General features: G+C 41.4%; 1 protein-coding gene across 4 annotated transcripts in view; it reads left to right on the forward strand.

The window, feature by feature from the left end:
* Positions 1–1,640: 1,640 nt before the first annotated feature.
* Positions 1,641–18,151, forward strand: part of bcas3 (BCAS3 microtubule associated cell migration factor) — a 223,950-nt gene continuing 207,439 nt past the window's right edge. For 3 of the 4 annotated variants that reach the window (XM_058079792.1, XM_058079794.1, XM_058079795.1), the window contains exons 1-7: positions 1,642–1,735; positions 3,624–3,699; positions 5,105–5,159; positions 5,431–5,506; positions 7,370–7,476; positions 15,969–16,050; positions 16,503–16,575. In XM_058079792.1, the coding sequence (XP_057935775.1) occupies positions 3,629–3,699; positions 5,105–5,159; positions 5,431–5,506; positions 7,370–7,476; positions 15,969–16,050; positions 16,503–16,575 (464 nt within the window). In that variant the 5' untranslated portion in view covers positions 1,642–1,735; positions 3,624–3,628. Of the gene's footprint in view, positions 1,736–3,623; positions 3,700–5,104; positions 5,160–5,430; positions 5,507–7,369; positions 7,477–15,968; positions 16,051–16,502; positions 16,576–18,151 lie in introns of all 4 variants that reach the window. The other variant, XM_058079793.1, reaches the window with a different exon arrangement.

An 18,151-nucleotide genomic window follows, 5' to 3' on the forward strand; every position in this document is an offset into this window, starting at 1 on the left:
TGTTGACAATGATATCGTAATGGCGGCTGAATAACTAGCCATCAGCATCGCTGTATTCAGTTGGCCATTTATTTGTAACAGCAGCATACAGCACTTCCTGTCTTGCACGCTGACTCTGTCATGGCACTCCCCATTGGACCGATGTTTCTATTTTACTTTTTTAGTCTTTCAATACACTCATTGACATCAAAATGGAAATGGTTTTATTTCTACAATGCAACCTTCATAAAGATTTGCAGAATGCTGTGAAATTTCTGTGTTTATTAGGAAAATTCCATATTCAGAAATCCAGAGTCATGTTATGCAAGCCCGATATTCACCAGTTTTCTTCTGAACTGAAAATATTACATGAATCACAGAAGCTGATATTCAGAAAAAACAGAAAAGCAGTGAAAACCTTTCATACATTGGAGAACGTTCTAAAAACAATTCATATGAAGAACAAACTTAAGTGACGTGTTTTCTATTGTTTTTATTTTTGTTGTTCTTATTTTCAAGCAATATCCCTCGCACATTCCTTTCTTTGTTATTTACTTTTTCTTATTTATGGTGATATTGTTCTGTAGAATTGCACTTTTATGTTCCTGTAATTCTGCTTATATTGTTTTGTACAATAGAAGTTTGTAATAAAATGGTTAAAAAAAGAACACTCCTCACTACTTCCTCCATTTCTTATTCTACCTTTTTTCCTCTGAACCTGACTGCCCTCTATACTTACACATGAAACAGCAGCTTGGAACAACACAATATACCCAACGCGACAATATTTTAGTATATTTTGGTTCAACCATCCATCAGGTTATGGCTGTTATTATTCTTTTTAGCTTAAAGGGTCATTGGTGGATTTATGAAAATAAATTAAAATAAATATAATTCATTCATTTTCTACCGCTTATCCTCACAAGGGTCACGGGGTGCTGGAGCCTATCCCAGCTGTCTTCGGGCGTAAGGCGGGGTACACCCTGGACTGGTGGCCAGCCAATCACAGGGCACATATAGACAAACAACCATTCACACTCACATTCATACCTATGGACAATTTGGAGTCGCCAATTAACCTAGCATGTTTTTGGAATGTGGGAGGAAACCGGAGAAAACCCACGCATGCACGGGGAGAACATGCAAACTCCACTCAGAGATGACCGAGAGTGGAATTGAACCCGAGTCTCAGAGTTCAATTCATTCAGATTTAGACTGATACAGATGCATGATGCATCCATCTTGATTTTGAAAGTGTCGGTATTGGTATCGATGATACCGGCCGCATATTTACTTGGTATCGGATCGATACCAAATCTAGCGGTATTGCACACCGCAACTGTCCACCATACTACTTTATACTAACCATGACTGCCGTTGCTTAGATTTGGTGACGATTCCCAAAGGAGAATTCAGCACAGGTTCGCCATTCAAAATACCTGCCATCTCATAACGCCGCAAATTTCTCCTCTTTAAGCAACGTATTGCAATTATACAATTTGTTTAAAAAACACCATTCTATGTATTTACAAGTCTGATAGGGGCTGAGCAATGATCGCCTGTAAAGTGCACTACGTCTTGTATCTAATTGGTGAGCTATGTATAAAGCCCGCCTTTTTCATGACATGATTGGCTGAAAAAGTCTTTGAGCAATTTGATTGGCTTTTTGCGAGAAACACTTCCTGGTCTCCTATGTTTATACTGGGTTTTGTGTGGAGCTCGTCAGACTAGCACAACAATATCAAACAACAACGAGGTACGGCATTTAAAAATGACTCTTTTAAATCATCACCATTGCGTTTTTTCCTGCTTTCTGCTCAAAAGCGTAATTTAAAGTTATTCAAGTGATTTGTTTAGGTGGATATTGCTAGCCCCGAATGGAACTGGGTTTCACGTTTTATGTTTTTAAACGTTTGGCACTGCACATTTCATTACAGAACAATTACGATTACTATTAACGTAGCATTTATCATCTCAGGAAATCTGTGTGATTTTCGTGTCGTCTCATTCCATAGCACGGGCACTGCTGGCATCGAGTCTTCATATTGTTGCATAAGCCTTTGGTCAATGAGAATGCAAACAAACAGCAATGAAAGGTTTTTTTTTTTAGCACCGAAACACCAGGATTAATGGTACTGTTAGATTGCTATTTTTGTAATACCGGATATAGTATCACCAAATGGGAGCATAACCAGGCTATGTCTAGCAAAAGCAAACCAAAAGCTGAGTGTAAAGATGTTAAATATAAGTAAATATAAGTGTAAATACAAGCAATTCATCATAACTGCAGTTTGGTAATTGTTGAGATATAATCTGATACTGGTGCCAGTGCTGAAATGTAATCTAATTGGTACATAAAAAAGGAAAACATATACATTTTGTCCAAAATACTTTTTTATTGTATTATTTATCATGACTTTGCTTGCATTTTTAGATATTTTTAGGCTCTTAGATGCTGTTGGTTGTCCACATTTGCTCCTATTGCTTTTGCGCTCTTAAGGTGATTGATCACATCTTCAGACATGTAAACATCTGTGGCGCAACCACCATAGGTTACTGTTAGAATTAAAAAACAAAAAACACACTGCTTGTCAGCTCGGCCTGTCACTATCATCAATATATCAATTAACCTCACGATAAATGAAAACAACATTGATAATTTTGCTGGCCTCGATATTTTGACATGTGCATGCATGTTCGTTTTCATTTTCTCTTGCTAGCAAACAGGTTGCCTGGCAAGATAGTTTACTCCGTCATCCGTCACAACACCTGACGTGTTGGTTCTATAGCGGAATGAACTCTCTTTAATTGCCATTGTTCACTTGCGATAAAAGAATCCAAGAAGCTAATCATCAAGAGTTGTGATCGTTCACTAAGTTGACTCTCCAGGAAACGGCGCCAGTAGCATTTGGCGAGGAGCTACAAAAGGACCAGGACATCGTCTGAGGGCCAGGGTAGTGACTACACAGGAATCAGGCATAAGAACCACACCTGCATACATGCTAGGGTCTCCAAAAGTCTCAAATAACACAAGAAAAATGTTTCACTTTAAAAAAAAAAGAAAAAATTGCTATAATCTGCTAACTACAGTGAAGAAGACGTTATGTTGCGAGTGGGTGCGCGTGGCTTCCATACAGACTCGACATGCATGCTTGCAGCGTAATCGACTGTATTGCAATTACATTTCACAAGCTCTCAAATGGAAAGCAAAGTAAAACTCAAAAAAGTAACACCTCAAATTCATAATAAAAACACAACGTTAAATAAATGTGAGCGCTCCGCCACACATAAGACTGTTTAGTTTGTTACCCTTAAATCTGTTGTGATCAATAAATATTTCAATAACTGTCCAACATGTTTTCAAGTCACCTTTTCAACAATATCAACAAATACAATAACATTTTTATTAAAAGGGATCTAGTGTAAATACAATAGTTTTGAAATACAATGTTCTTCTTTTCTCTGGATTTCCCATCTTGCCACTGGTCTGATTGCATTCACAAAGGATACATTTGATTGGGCCAGACTGATGTGATGAAGTTGATCATCTGTCATTAATTTTTTTACAAAGCATCAGTAAAAATAATAATTCTTAAATTCTGTTGTCAATAATTGCTGATTTTTTATTTTTTTTAACAAAACAGGTGAAATGTCTTCGGATTCGCCTCGCAGATCAAGTCGCTGTGCTGGAGGGGCTTTGGTGCGAGCACAAGCTGCTACGTAAGGGTCGCATGTATTTCCCCCTAAATTTCCACCTAAATTTGTACTGCCTTATTTCCCTGGCAAGAAATTCCCAAAACCTATGCAAAATGCAAACTCTTTTGAGCCAAACCTTTTTGTTCTGCTGCATGGAGGGTGGCCAGATCTCCTTTGAGTCTCCGCCAAGGGCAGGCTTTAATGATGCGTTGCCTGAAGGTTGTCTTGAAGGCAGGCCCAGCAGGGGCCATGTCTAGTCCTGAATGTGTGGTTCCAGGGTCTGGAAGTGATGGGTAGAGTAGGGTAGGGTGGGGTGTGGTACCAGAAACTTTTTTGGGACATTCTTGGACTCCCATTCTTTTTCCTAAGATGCTTGGATGGTGAAATCAGCTGGTGGTGGTGGCTTCTGATGGATTATTTTTTGGTTTTTGAAGCATCTAGTTCAGGACTAGTTGCCAGATCTGTGGACCTGCTATGTTGGATACAACCTGGGACCAGGTGAGGTAATGTTGAGTTGGGTGTCCACCTGGTGTGTTTGTGTGCTGACCTAGACTAAACTCTGGGGGCATCATTCTGTTGAGTTCTATTCAGGTGCCACCAAAACCTCATTGGCAGATTTTTCAGTGTCAGGCACAATTCAATGCAATAAACAATCACAGCACCCACTATTTAATGTAAGCGTCTGAACCAGCATGTACATTTTTTTATTAATTGCCCCATCACGTCTGATGTCATGAATAACGGGAACTCAACTTGACGGCAGTTGAAAGTAGGATGCCAACTAATGAGTTCACATCTCTCAACCAACCACAAACAGCCACGGCATCCAATACGGAGGATATACCTGTATTCGGCTTCTCTCCACTCATGAATCTCATTCAAAAAAGAAAAATAAGAGAAGGAAAACAAGAGAGACACTTGTTGAATAAATAAGTCAGTTGGGGTCTTAAGGATTTACCTGTCATTGCCCATATTTTTCAAATTTTGCAAAGTGCGTTGGCCCTTGTTTTGAATGAGCTACACTGAACCTGCAGTTGAAGAACAGATCTTGTGGTTCCCAGGCAATGTGCAGAGGAAGCCTTTCTTCCACACAGTGTCCTAAGCTGTATAAGCTCCAATAAGTCTCTCCTTGATATCGGGAAAGCAAAACTTCTGCCAGAATTTTTGGGAACCTACCTGGAACCAACTCTGAAACAGGCATAATGGTAAAGGAATAAACGCCAGACCTCTCTCAAGCAGTTTGGTTGTGCAGCCCAAGTTTTGTGTTGACGTGAGTCAGACTGTTGTATCGTTTGTGAATCCCGTGTGGCTGTTTGGTGCCAAAACCCAATCCCGAGACCTGGTTTTCTTTGTGTCTTTTTCACCATTTACAACATTTCCCAGAGAGTCATTTGTAGTAATTGATGACCCTAATGTTTTCTTGTTGCAGGGAGCAGTCTTACATGGAAAGCGTGGTGACCTTCTTGCAAGATGTCGTTCCTCAGGTAATTGTCCTCTCTTATGAATTCACTACAAAGGCCTGTTAAGTATTTACTGGAAAAATAATTTTTTTTTTTTTTTTTTTTTTTTTTTTTTTACTGGAAAAATTATTAAATATATTGATACTTAGCTGCACGGCGGGTGAGTGGTTAGCATGCAGGCCACACAGTCATGTCATACCAATTACATTGGTTTGACATTAGTCAAATAACTGCCATGCAATTGGGTAGAATTGTTGAAATGATGCATGTTCCTGGTCTGGTCTTTCAACTATAGGCGTACTCTGGGGGTCTGCAAACTGATGAAAAGGAGAAAATAATTTGGGTTCGATTTGAGAAGGCCGACATTAATGGTAAGTACCCTTTTGAATTTGTGGAACAAATGTTTTAAATGTTTATGTGTGTGGGGTTCAGACCATATGCCTTATACTGATCTGCATCTGCTCAAGACAATCACACTAATGACATGAATTAGTAGAAGCATAACGAACTAACCAACCACCATGGGTAAAAACTAGGGCTGTTCTGATCAGGATTTTATGATGGCAATACTGATCCTGATTATCCATGAGATATATCCATTAGATACCAATACCGATCACAAACATGCAGTGTAAATGTACTACTGGCTATATTAGGCGTCACCAAGGTTTTTTCTTCTGAGAGCTACTTTTGCAAAATGATGATGGCCAAGAGCTTGAAGATTTTGGTAACATTTATTTCCATAGCTTATTTCAAGCCAAAAAAAACAATATGCTTCTTTTACCAGAACATGAACAAAGTTTTTCACAATGCATTTATTTCTAGTCTTCTCACATTATTCAATGAAAACATGAATGAAAAGCAGGTTTATCCACCTCTTTTGGGCCCCTCCAGCCGCATCCGCTGCCTTCTGAAGTGCAGATGCAGCCGACTCCCTCTTCTGTGCCTGTTTCAAGCGTGGCGCAAGCGCTCAGACCTCACACATCATGCAGAGTACGACACAGCCCAGCACACAACAAAAGTTCCTCCTGCACTAAGACACCAGCAGAGTGTCTGAATGCCCAAATTTTGCCCACACTTGCAAGTACATCGGGTTGGGACAGGCGAGGCTCTGGCGAATGATCACATTGCTAGCCTCAAACACACCAGACCCTGCCAAGTGTTCAGACTCTAATGCCACACTAATCGAAAGCTTTTCAAAATGCCACCACAGTGAGACATTTTTGAGGAACACACACAGCAGAAATACTCATTCTGATGCTGCAAGAAGATAGTATATGAATATAATATTCGGGTTTGGTGGGGCGGTGGAACAGCACAAATTACTTTTTTTAACGAATAATTAATTAGAACAAATACTTTTAAAAATATTTGTATTCGGGAACAATTAAAACATATCAGAAATCTGCATTTTGTCGTGAGACCACATTGCACGCCCGGATCAGCGAATCAGTGACTGGTGTTCAGCAGTCGGGGGTGGAGGCAAAGCAGTCTACCTGCCCCTCACAAGCCGCTGAGGAGGAGGAGACAGAGGAGGCTCAATTTAGTTAGCATCTGTATTTTGCTTTGTAAACACACTCCCTTTCACTTCAACTGGGTTTCAGATGCTGTTTATATAGCGGAGTAATAGCGGCGTTTGACCGGAAGATGATTCCGTTGCGCTGCATTTAGTTGCTAGGCTGTTGACAGTGTAACGTTTATGTTGGCTCTAAACGGTTAAGTAATGCTATAAGTCCACAGTTCGCGCCAATGCAATTTGCTGTGACGCCAAGTGTCGTCAATAAGGTGCCTAGTGGCATGCAGTGGCTCAAACTGCCTCCCAACTGGCTCGTGGTGGCCCGTCTTGCGTCCGCTAATTAACACATAACTAATTGGCTCTCTTACCGCTGACTTAGTTTCTTCGTAATCGGTATAGTAAGGATGAAAGTTGCATGGTTTGAGACGTCTGCTCACCATTGCCACGGGGGAGAACGAATCCCAAAGTGATCTTACTGTCAGCTGACTCATATGACATATGATATCATATGACATGCACAAAGTGATGTTTATGCGATCAACCCGCACTACCTCCGCAATCCACCAACCGGTAGCTTGCGATTGGTGTCGTGGGCACCCCGATTTAGACCAATATAAGGCTTCTTTGTCGACTCAAAATGTTTTGAACATGTGAATGTGACATTAAGCACATATGTGTCTTATAGTTCAGCGTTAATGTAACCTTTCTGTTTGTACAGACTCTGCACGGAACCCAGAGTTTATGGAGATGCACGGTGGCGCTACCGATCCCCCCCTCTGTCTCATGATTGGTTACACTGATGGGATTCAGATTTGGAGCGTATCTGTAAGTAACACATTTGATTGGCCCGTGGAACTGCAGCACCAGCTGCATTATGGTTTGTTGGTGACCAAACAAGCAAACTTTCAGCAAATCTAACAAATAAGTTTGGGATTCTAGATTGACAATAGACACATCATTTCTAAGAAGCTTGTGGAAGGTTACCCAAAATGCTTTTTTCACTTGCATATGCACTTAGAAATGGATTGTGAGAGTAAAAAAGATAAAGATGGAGCACATGTGCAAGTATGGAGGATTTCCACCTTAACAGAAGATTCCATTAAATGCAATTTTGGGAGACTTGACTATATTTGACTGAAATGCTGTCGTGAGGAGAAGGAACATTTGTGTGGGGAAGCATTTTCCCGGCGGACCGCTCAATCTTGACAGAATTTCATGGAAATTTGTCCCGGATACAGCAGCCTGAAACACTGGCGACAGTTGGCGAAAAAACCTTTGACTGGAAGCCGGCTGGGTTAGCTCAGTTTAGCAGAGCTTGTGTGGCTTGTGTGCAACTGAGGCTGAAATGAGTGTGTTCATATCGTGCTGTGTTAATGTAATGGGCGACATTGCCCATATTCCATTCACTTTCAGTGGAACCTTATCACATGTCACCGTCCAGTCTAGCGATACGCAAAAGTTTGTGGATATACCGATCAACGGGAGTTTCACCAGTGAACAGACAGGATGCTATTCATTCATTCATTCATTCATTCATTTTCTACTGCTTATCCTCACGAGGGTCGTGGGGGGTGCTGGAGCCTATCCCAGCTGTTGTCGGTTCGGGCGAGAGGCGGGATACACCCTGGACTGGTCGCCAGCCAATCACAGGGCACATATAGACAAACAACCATTCACACTCACATTCATACCTATGGGCAATTTGGAGTCAACAATTAACCTAGCATGTTTTTGGAATATGAGAGGAAGCTCCACACAGAGATGGCCGAGGGTGGAATTGAACTCGAGTCTCCTAGCTGTGAGTGCAAACCACTTTATCACCGTGCAGCCCCCAATGCTAATTAGTATGCTATAATTTCCCTGTCAGATTTCCCGGAGCTATTTGACATTTCTTGGAAATGCTATAGAGAAAAAAGCAGTGGCAATTGGGAAATTGTTGGCGTCAGAGTAATCATATGTGGTAAGTTTACATTTATTTACACGAACATTATGTAAGCTATCTTCAATACCAGCAAGCTCCGGTACTAACAAGAGTCCTTGATCAACACTGGCTGTTGGTAATGGTAATGGTAATGGTTTTATTTCATTTGAACATGCATCAGATTACAATTGAATGCATCCCATAATCAGTTCACACTTCCACATGTCCAAAAGGAGTAGGAAGAAGCAAAGCTTATTAAATCCTACCCCCCCATCTGGTACTTTTACAATCAGTAACTGTTACATTTGTTCACTTCCTGCTTTCTTAATATAATTAATTTTTTTCGTGTTTTTTTAACTTTATTTTATTATGTATTATTTATTTATTTTTTAATTTAAATTAATTATTTTTTTAATTTAATTTCATGTTTTTTTAATTTTGTAAAAAAAAAAGTTTTTATTTTTTATTTTTTGTCACGTGCCGAAGTAGGAGGTCCATCCAATGACATAATGGGTACCATAGTAAGTGTGAATATAGTGATATATATAGCACATCATGACTGGTTCAAGACTCTTCATCCTTGTATTTAGCAAACATCAACTGCTTGTATTGTTTCTTGAATTGGCTCATCGTTGTGCATTGTTTGAGGGTCTTACTCAATCCATTCCATAGTTTGATTCCACTTACTGAAATGCTATGGCTTTTTAACGTAGTCCTAGCATAGAAGTGTTTCAAATGTAGTTCTTCTCTGAGATCATATTTCTCCTCTCTTGTAGAGAAGTATTGGATGACATTTTTAGCTAATTGGTTATTTTCAGATAAATGAACTGTTTTAGAGTCAGTCTGTGTGCTAGTTAGACCGTGGGGAAAAAAATTGAGTACACAAAACCCTTATCAGCCTTCTGAAATGCCACATCACAATCACACCTGGGCACGCTGTGTACAGTACAGAAGGTTTGCAAGATACCCCTGTGTCATCCCCCCGGCTGCACGGAGCATGTGCCCAAATACAGTGCACCTTGCTGGGCCACAGCAGGTGGCTTTCTCCACAATATATTCTGGTTCTCCCGATAGTAGTGATGTGGTAGTGGTAATATCATGTTATTTGATTAGCACAAATCAGCTTGTACACTTGGTCACATCCTTATTTGTTCCACTCCTTCTTAATGCCAGATGTGCACAAACTACACTTACATCATTTTTTTTCATCATCATATTGTGCATCTCTAATTATTATTATTTTCATTATTCAGTAGCATTTAACAAATAGAAGTAATTCTGGTCGTCCGTGACACACCGTGTATTTGGGTTGGACCTGATGAAAGATGAATATGAAACCAGAGAAGGTAAACATATTTTCTATCCTCCAAACTACTAAAGGAATCCTACTTCATGGAAATTCACAAATCACAAGAGATTACTGTATTTATGTCTGGATAGCATGCACAACCTGGAAGATAGCACCTTTAGTTTGAACCCATGTGAGCAGAAGCATTGGAACATGTGACTGAAGTGTATCCTATTCCATGACTTATTCAGTCAATAAGTACCACTGCATGTCTGCGCTTTCTGAGTGGGTAGGATAGATTTTTTGTTTGTAGACTGCAAAATAAAAACCAGAGAACTGCCTGTGGGTGAAAAACTTGCATTTGTGAATCACACATTTTATAAAAATACCATATTCTATTGTATTAAAAAAATAAAGTTAAAATGCCCTGTGGCATGTCCCCCATCATTTTACTGTCAACACAAATCCTGTAGTTCCAATGTAAGGCCAGTAGATGGCAATGTAGACCACAGAACGCATGGAATGGGCTTTGACCATTCACCTTACAAAAGAGGATCAAGCATTGAAAATGGGGAAATTGCAAGTGATGTTTCTTCAAACAAAGCCACTAAATGCATCGTTTTTCATTGCTTCAGTCACAAGCTATGGACAGGAGATGGGCTACACCTTGGACTGGTCACCAGTTCATCACAACATAGTAGTAGTTCAGTGTCTGGTTGAGCCACTGAATGTTGACATTTCAATCCACATCGCCCTTTGCATTTATTTATTTATTTATTTATTTATCTATACTAAATGCAGGGCAAACGATATGCAGCCTCATGTTGAAGAAAATTAAGATTGTATTTTTATTAGAGATGCACACTTTATTTCAAACCAATACCATAACTTTCTGCTTCTCAAGATTGATATGGTACTGATACCTGACAACTTTTTAATATTCATTCATTTTCTACCGCTTATCCTCACTAGGGTCGCGGGGGTGCTCGACCCAATCCCAGCTGTCTTTGGGCAAGAGGCAGGATGCACCCTGGACTGGTGGCCAGCCATATAGACAAACAACCATTCACACTCACATTCATACCTATGGACAATTTGGAGTCGCCAATTAACCTAGCATGTTTTTGGAATGTGGGAGGAAACCGGAGTACCCGGAGAAAACCCACGCATGCACGGGGAGAACATGCAAACTCCACACAGAGAAGGCCGAGGGTGGAATTGAACCCTGGTCTCCTAGCTGTGAGGTCTGTGTGCTAACCACTCGACCGCCGTACAGTCCAACTTTTTAATATCTACTTTTTAAATATAGATGTACACCTGGCAGTTAGAAGGAAGAAGAAATTATTGGTCCCATAATGATGGTGCATCGCTAATATCTATATCTAACATGTTCAAACTATACAAATGTTCACTATAATGCTAATAGAAAAAACACACAATGTTAGATGGGTTTTTGTTTAGTTTAGTCATTGTAGGCGTGTCCAGAGTGCAGCCCTGGAGCCATATACGGAACATGGCTTCTTTATTATTGTCCCGTGGCACATTGTAGTAGTAAAATACTACTAAATAAAAATAAAAAAAAAAACAGACAAAATGGGAAGAGTAGACTGGACTGGTGGCCAGCCAATCACAGGGCACATATAGACAAACAACCATTCACACTCACATTCATACTTATGGACAATGAACCTAACATGTTTTTGGAATGAGGGAGATGAAAAGAAATACATACATACGGTATAAAAATATCCAAGCTAAACTACAGCTGTACCTCGATCTTCATACGCCCCGACTCTCACAGGGTTCTGTTTCTGACTAAAATTATTGCCAAAAATATATTTTTGTACACTGTCCTGGCTATTGTACAGCTACCGTGAACATTGCACCTGATGTAGTATTCCATTTCCCTGCATATCTTTCCACGTACTGAAATGTCTAAACCTATAATGCCGCATGTTGGTGACTGTTTGTGTGAGGTGTTCCCCATCTGGGAAAAGGCCCCGGGGCAGACCTAGGACACGCTGGAGGGATTATATCTCACAGCTGGCCTGGGAACGCCTTGGTGTCCTCCCGGTGGAGCTGGAGAAGGTGGCCGGGGGCCGGGAAGTCTGAGACTGCTGCCCCCGCCACCCGTACCAGTGGAGAAAAATGGATGGATGGATGTTGGTGACTTAGTCTTGTGACTGTTTTTGTAACGTGTCAGTATTACAAAATGCGTCCATTAGCATATGCTCAACTCAGAAGTTATCGTCTGTCTCCAGTCTATGATATAATCTATGATATTGTAGTCTTAGTAACTAACACACTTACACGACAAATCTTGTTTTCATTGATAACTGCTGCAAAACAACCCACAGTGGAGCCAAAGAAAATTGCATGTCCAGCACTGATGTTTAATGTGCATTTAACCTTGTTCTTCCTAATTTATACTGTATGTATTTCACTTTGTCTACATGAACAGTTATGATCATTTGCTATGAAATGTGCTTTGTATTAATATTGTTGAGTGTCTGGAGCAGATGAATTGGAGATACATCATTTCTTTTTGGAATATTTTCATTGAATACTTTGGAACGGATTAATAACAAGCACAGGTATCATTTTATTTCAGGAATCCTTGCACTTGCACTTGCTGTGTTAAACGTTTATATTGTGCTGGTGTGTTGTGGTGTTTATTCGGGGTCTTAAGATAGCTGGAAAGGTGCCGTGATCCTGGGGTCTGGAGTGCTTTGTGAAGTATTTATGACAGTTGCCGAGCCAACACCTTCTCTAATGGCCCGGCAGAGTACGGACACGCGCTAGTTCACACTTGTGTGCACTCAGAGATAAGGAATCTTGCTTGTTGTGTGCTTGCTGACAGAGGTGATGGTAGATTACTCTCGCCTCACGCTGGGGATCTGTCAACTGCCACCCGTTGAAAAGACTGTGGTGTAATTGTCTGTATAGGTGTTGAGATGAGGGGATCTCGGCCACAAACGAATGGCTCCGCTTTGCTTTGTCTGAGGAGGTTACCGCTCAGAACTCGTCGGGCATCCTCACATTACACCAGTTGTTCCGCGCCATCACTGGTACATTGTGGTATTGTTTTAATTTGTGAGTTATTTCTCATCCAATTTTGAGTCATTGTGATTATTTCTATTGAGAAAAATGGCATCTGTCATTAACACGATGACTTACGCTGTACAGCATGAATGCACAAGTGTGTTGGGAGACTTTTGGAAGTTCGCCCCTCATCCACAATCCTTATTTGAGAGGGCTTTCTCTTTTCTGTATGTTCTAAAGATATAAAAACAACAAAAAAGAGGCAGTTACCGAATGTATGTAACACTCCTATTTCACCTAGAAAGGCCGCAATTAAAACACCTCTACGATACCATTTCAGGGCACCTACAACTTTTTATTCTATGTGGATGAAAGGTTGAAACAATAAAATACTTTACTGTTTTTACATGAATATTTTTCATTGTGGATAGCTCTACAGGGTCTTGTTCACAAATGAAGGACGAGAGATGGACAAACGGGTCGGTGCGGCATCTGCAGTGCAGACTCACATCGGCCTGTTGCTGACAGGCAAAGCTCTCAGTTTACCAGCTGACCTACGTTCCTACCCTCACGTATGGTCATACGCTTTGGGTAGTTCTCCATAGGGTGGCTGGGCTCCCCCTTAGAGATAAGGTGAAAAGCACTGTCATCCGGGAGAAAGCCAGAATAGAACTGTTGTTTCTCCACTTTGGAGGATCCAGATGAGGTGGCTCAGACATCTGGTCAGGATGCCTCTCCGGGGAGGTGTTCAGGACACGGCCGACCGGTAGGAAGAACCAGGATTGGACAGACTGTGTCTCTCAACTGGCTTGGGAATGCCTTTATTTTGACTTTGTGCAGTTAAGACGCTGCCTGATGACTTATTTGCAGGGTATCGCGTACATTCATTCATGCTGTACCGCTTATCCTCACGAGGGTGGCGGGGGTGCTGGAGCCTATCCCAACTGTCTTCAGACGAGAGGCGGGGTACACCTTGGACTGGTCGCCAGCCAATCACAGGGCACATATAGACAAACAACCATTCACACTCACATTTTTGGAATGTGGGAGAAAACGGGAGTCCCCGGAGAAAACCCATGCACGCGCGGGGAAAACTCAGGTCTCCTAGCTGTGAGGCCTGCGCGCTAACCACTTTTCCGCCGTGCAGCCGATATAGCGTACAGTTAATGGATAAAACCCCAACTCCTATGGAGGGAAACAGCAACTAGCCTAACTGGGTTTGTCCCCCTGCCAAAAAAAAAACAAAACACACACCTGTGGCTGAAGCATCCTGTGTCAGTTTGTTCACTTGTGAATATGACCCAGATCTTTGTTCACAGCTTATAGCATTATATCCAGGGATTAAAACAGAATGACACGGATGCGGCAAAAAACACCAATAGAATAGTAGAAATGAATATCATGAATAACTGCAGCTAAACAGCACCGAAAAGCACTTTGGCATATTGCATCCACCAGGCGCTGATGTATTGTGGGGGGGGGGGTGGCGTTGGTGACAGCGCTTGACACAAAGATGAGCAGCCCGGGTAATGCACAATAACCTCAGGCATTAACATCATGCATTTTAATCCTGAAAATTCCATTATTCTTTGTCACATGTCCATTTGACTCTGTTGGAATCATACCATATCCTCTTATTCCTTCTGTGTGCTCATATAACCTGCTCGGACAGTGTTAATCCACCACCGCTGGACTTCAAGCACTTTATCAAAAAAAAGGCTCTTAATCTGTCAATCTGCAAAGTCTAATTGCGCAAAAGAGCGATCATCCCATCAGATAGGTTTAAAGACTTAAACAAACAGATTAAAGCAGTGATAAAGTGATAATGCCGCTTTTGCTGTAATTTAATGCATAAAAGAATGAGAAAAGTGGGGCGTGGTGCACTTATGACAATGTGCTATTATATCACCTGACACCACAAGGATCAGTGCAGCCCTTTGAGCCCATACGTAGAACAGCATCACACACCAATGGATGTTTAAACCCACAGCCTCCATTGGAATTCCTTGGATTTTAAACATCATCTTTATGGTTCTCACCAACTAGGCCAGCCTTTGGGTACGCTCAGCCGTTGGGAGTAAGAATAGCGTTACTAACCTGTTACTCTTTCCAGTAACAAGCCATCTGATAGATTACAAATAAAAAAGTTACAATACCGTTACCGTCACTGTCAGTGAAATGTGGCATTTGGGCCACCCTTAGCAGCAACAACTGCAATCAAGCGTTTGTGATAACTTGCAATGAGTCTCTTCCAGCGCTGTAGAGGAATGTTGGCCCACTCATCTTTGCAGAATTGTTGTCATTCAGCCACATTGGAGGCTTTTCCAGCATGAAGCCTTTTTAAGGTCATGCCACAGCATCTCAATAGGATTCAGGTCAGGACTTGGACTAGGCCACTCCAAAGTCTATATTTGGTTTTTTTTTAGCCATTCAGAGGTGGACTTGCTGGTGTGTTTTGGATCATGGACCTGTAGCGCAACCCGAGTTGCTTTCAGCTGGAGGTCACCAACAGATGGCCCTCAGCAGAATTCATGTTTCCCTTCATCACAGCAAGTCTTTACTGTTGCTACGATGTTCTTTTTCTGAAGGTCATGCCACAGCATCTCAATAGGATTCAGGTCAGGACTTGGACTAGGCCACTCCAAAGTCTTCATTTGGTTTTTCTTCAGCCATTCAGAGGTGGACTTGCTGGTGTGTTTTGGATCATTGTCCTGCTGCACAACCCAAGTTGGTTTCAGCTGGAGGTCACCAACAGATGGCAGAACATTCTCCTTCAGGATTTTTTGCTACACAGCAGAAGTAACTTGTTAATTATATAATAATTTGTTATTTTTTTTAAAGCAATTGTTATCTTTAATAACCTGCAAGGAGCAATGAAGTCGGTGAGTTGTAGGAACCAGGAGTTACCAGACAGATCCTATGCAGTTTGTAGCAGACATGACTTCATTACTCAGGACAGTGATGGTCAAAACAACTTCATGCATGTATCATTTCATATTTGATGCACTGTAATCTGCACTGACTCTACATTAATTTTTTTGTGTTGATTCTGTTGATACATTTCAGGCGGCAGGAGAAGCCCAGGAACTGTTCTCTGTGCGTCACGGCCCGGTGAGAACGGCTCGCATTTTGCCAGCCCCGCATATCAGTAAGTATTATATATGAACATAACATTGGTATTTTTCAAACCTGATATGAAATTTGACAAAGTTGCAGCCTTTCATTCTTCACTATGTGACCCCCCCTCTGGAACACTGCTGCTGTTTAGCATGGGTATGCTGCAGTGGCAGGTGGTGCATTTGCTTCCCGAGGCCAGAATCTTTCTCCACAAACACTGTGAGGGCCAGTATTGTTCAAAAAATAACAATGATAATGATATATTCATACTTTCACCCTGACTTGGACTCACAAGAGCAGTCCCCTTTGCCAAGTGCTGACATTGTAACCCACTGCACCATCCAGCCATGTGATCACAAGTTACTGTGTGACTTCCACTCGCTCATGCTATGTAGTATGCTATTGAGGAGGTGTGTTGAGTTAGAATAAATGAACAGACATGATAAATGTGTGTCAAGCCATGTCTCACCTTCTCGTCTTCAGCTCCTCTGAACGGAGACAGTTTCTCTGACAAGAGACCCTTGCTTGGCGTTTGCAAGAGCACAGGATCCTCAGGGTGAGTTACAAACCAAAGTACAGTCGTCCCTCGTAATACGCGGTTCGGTTATAGCTCTCTTGTTATGTCACGTATTTTCAGATGATGGTAGACTATGGTCTCTGATTATTCATTCATTCATTCATTTTCTACCGCTTTTCCTTACGAGGGTCGCGGGGGTGCTGGAGCCTATCCCAGCTGTCTTCGGGCGAGAGGCGGGGTACACCCTGGACTGGTGGCCAGCCAATCACAGGGCACATATAGTAGACAAACAACCATTCACACTCACATTCATACCTATGGACAATTTGGAGTCACCAATTAACCTAGCATGTTTTTTGGAATGTGGGAGGAAACCGGAGTACCCGGAGAAAACCCACGCATGCACGGGGAGAACATGCAAACTCCACACAGAGATGCCCGAGGGTGGGATTGAACCCTGGTCTCCTAGCTGTGAGGTCTGTGCGCTAACCCCGTGCCGCCGGTCTCTGATTATTCAAAGCGTAATTAAATACAAGTGTTATGTTATGTTATGACAAAACACATTGCAGCATTAGCTTACATTACATTACCTGAACACTGCATGAAGTCAGCTATGGCATGTCCCACATGATGGAGTGGGAAAAAAAACATATCCTCATTTCCAGTGTGGAAGTGGTACATTTTTGTCTTCTCAAGTTTAAAAAAAAATAGGAAGTAAATTTGAGGCTATCAATGAATAACGGGAGTGTAAAGGTGACTATAGGGGTGTTATTTCATATTTGTAGGCTCTAATGATATTTAAAAGCTTATTTAGAAAGTCATAAACGGGTTTTCTATGCTCTACCAAAATATTATGTTGATTAACATTGAATCTTATATTGTGGAAATTCATTTAATGCGGTCAAGTCTGGAACCGATTAACCGCTATAAACGAGGGACGGCTGTATAGATCATTTCTTTGTTGGAATGTGATCTTTTTGACTTACTTTTTCTTTTTAAATAAATAGTGGTGGGGTTAATCAATGGACGAACATGAATTTAAACAAGAACATTCAATCAAGCATGTTTATTTTCCATCAGGTTTGTGCAGTTTTAAGATGTGTTGAATACAATCTCTGTGCATTTGTGACCATTGTAAACACCAGAAATGATGCACAGGACAATGATGAGAGCACTGCACTGCTCAGTTAGCACTGTCATTTCATAAGAGCAGATCTTTTCACATCCATCCATCCATTTTCTATGCCGCTTATCCTCATTAGCGTCCCGGGGGTGTGCTGCAGCCTATCCTTTCACAATGGTCGCAGCGTTTGAGTGTCTTGGACCAGGCACGGAACCAGTGTTTATTTGTCCACTCTGAACATTTTAACATGACCAATTCCACTTCTCTTTTCACTTTCACTTTTGTTCCCTATTTGTTTTGCACAGTAATAACCATACACGGGAATGCGTTTGTAACCACAAAGCATTGTAAAACGAGGACCACCTGTATTTTGTTGAAGTGACATTTTCCATATTCAGCTTGATGTGGGAGAGTTGCGACAAATCGAACCACAAATTTCCCTCCCAAGGAAATAAAATAAGGACATTTGCGCTGCGACTTCCTTCTGGTTAT

The sequence above is a fragment of the Doryrhamphus excisus genome, chromosome 8 (genome assembly GCF_030265055.1).
Source record: "Doryrhamphus excisus isolate RoL2022-K1 chromosome 8, RoL_Dexc_1.0, whole genome shotgun sequence".
Lineage (NCBI taxonomy): Eukaryota > Metazoa > Chordata > Actinopteri > Syngnathiformes > Syngnathidae > Doryrhamphus > Doryrhamphus excisus.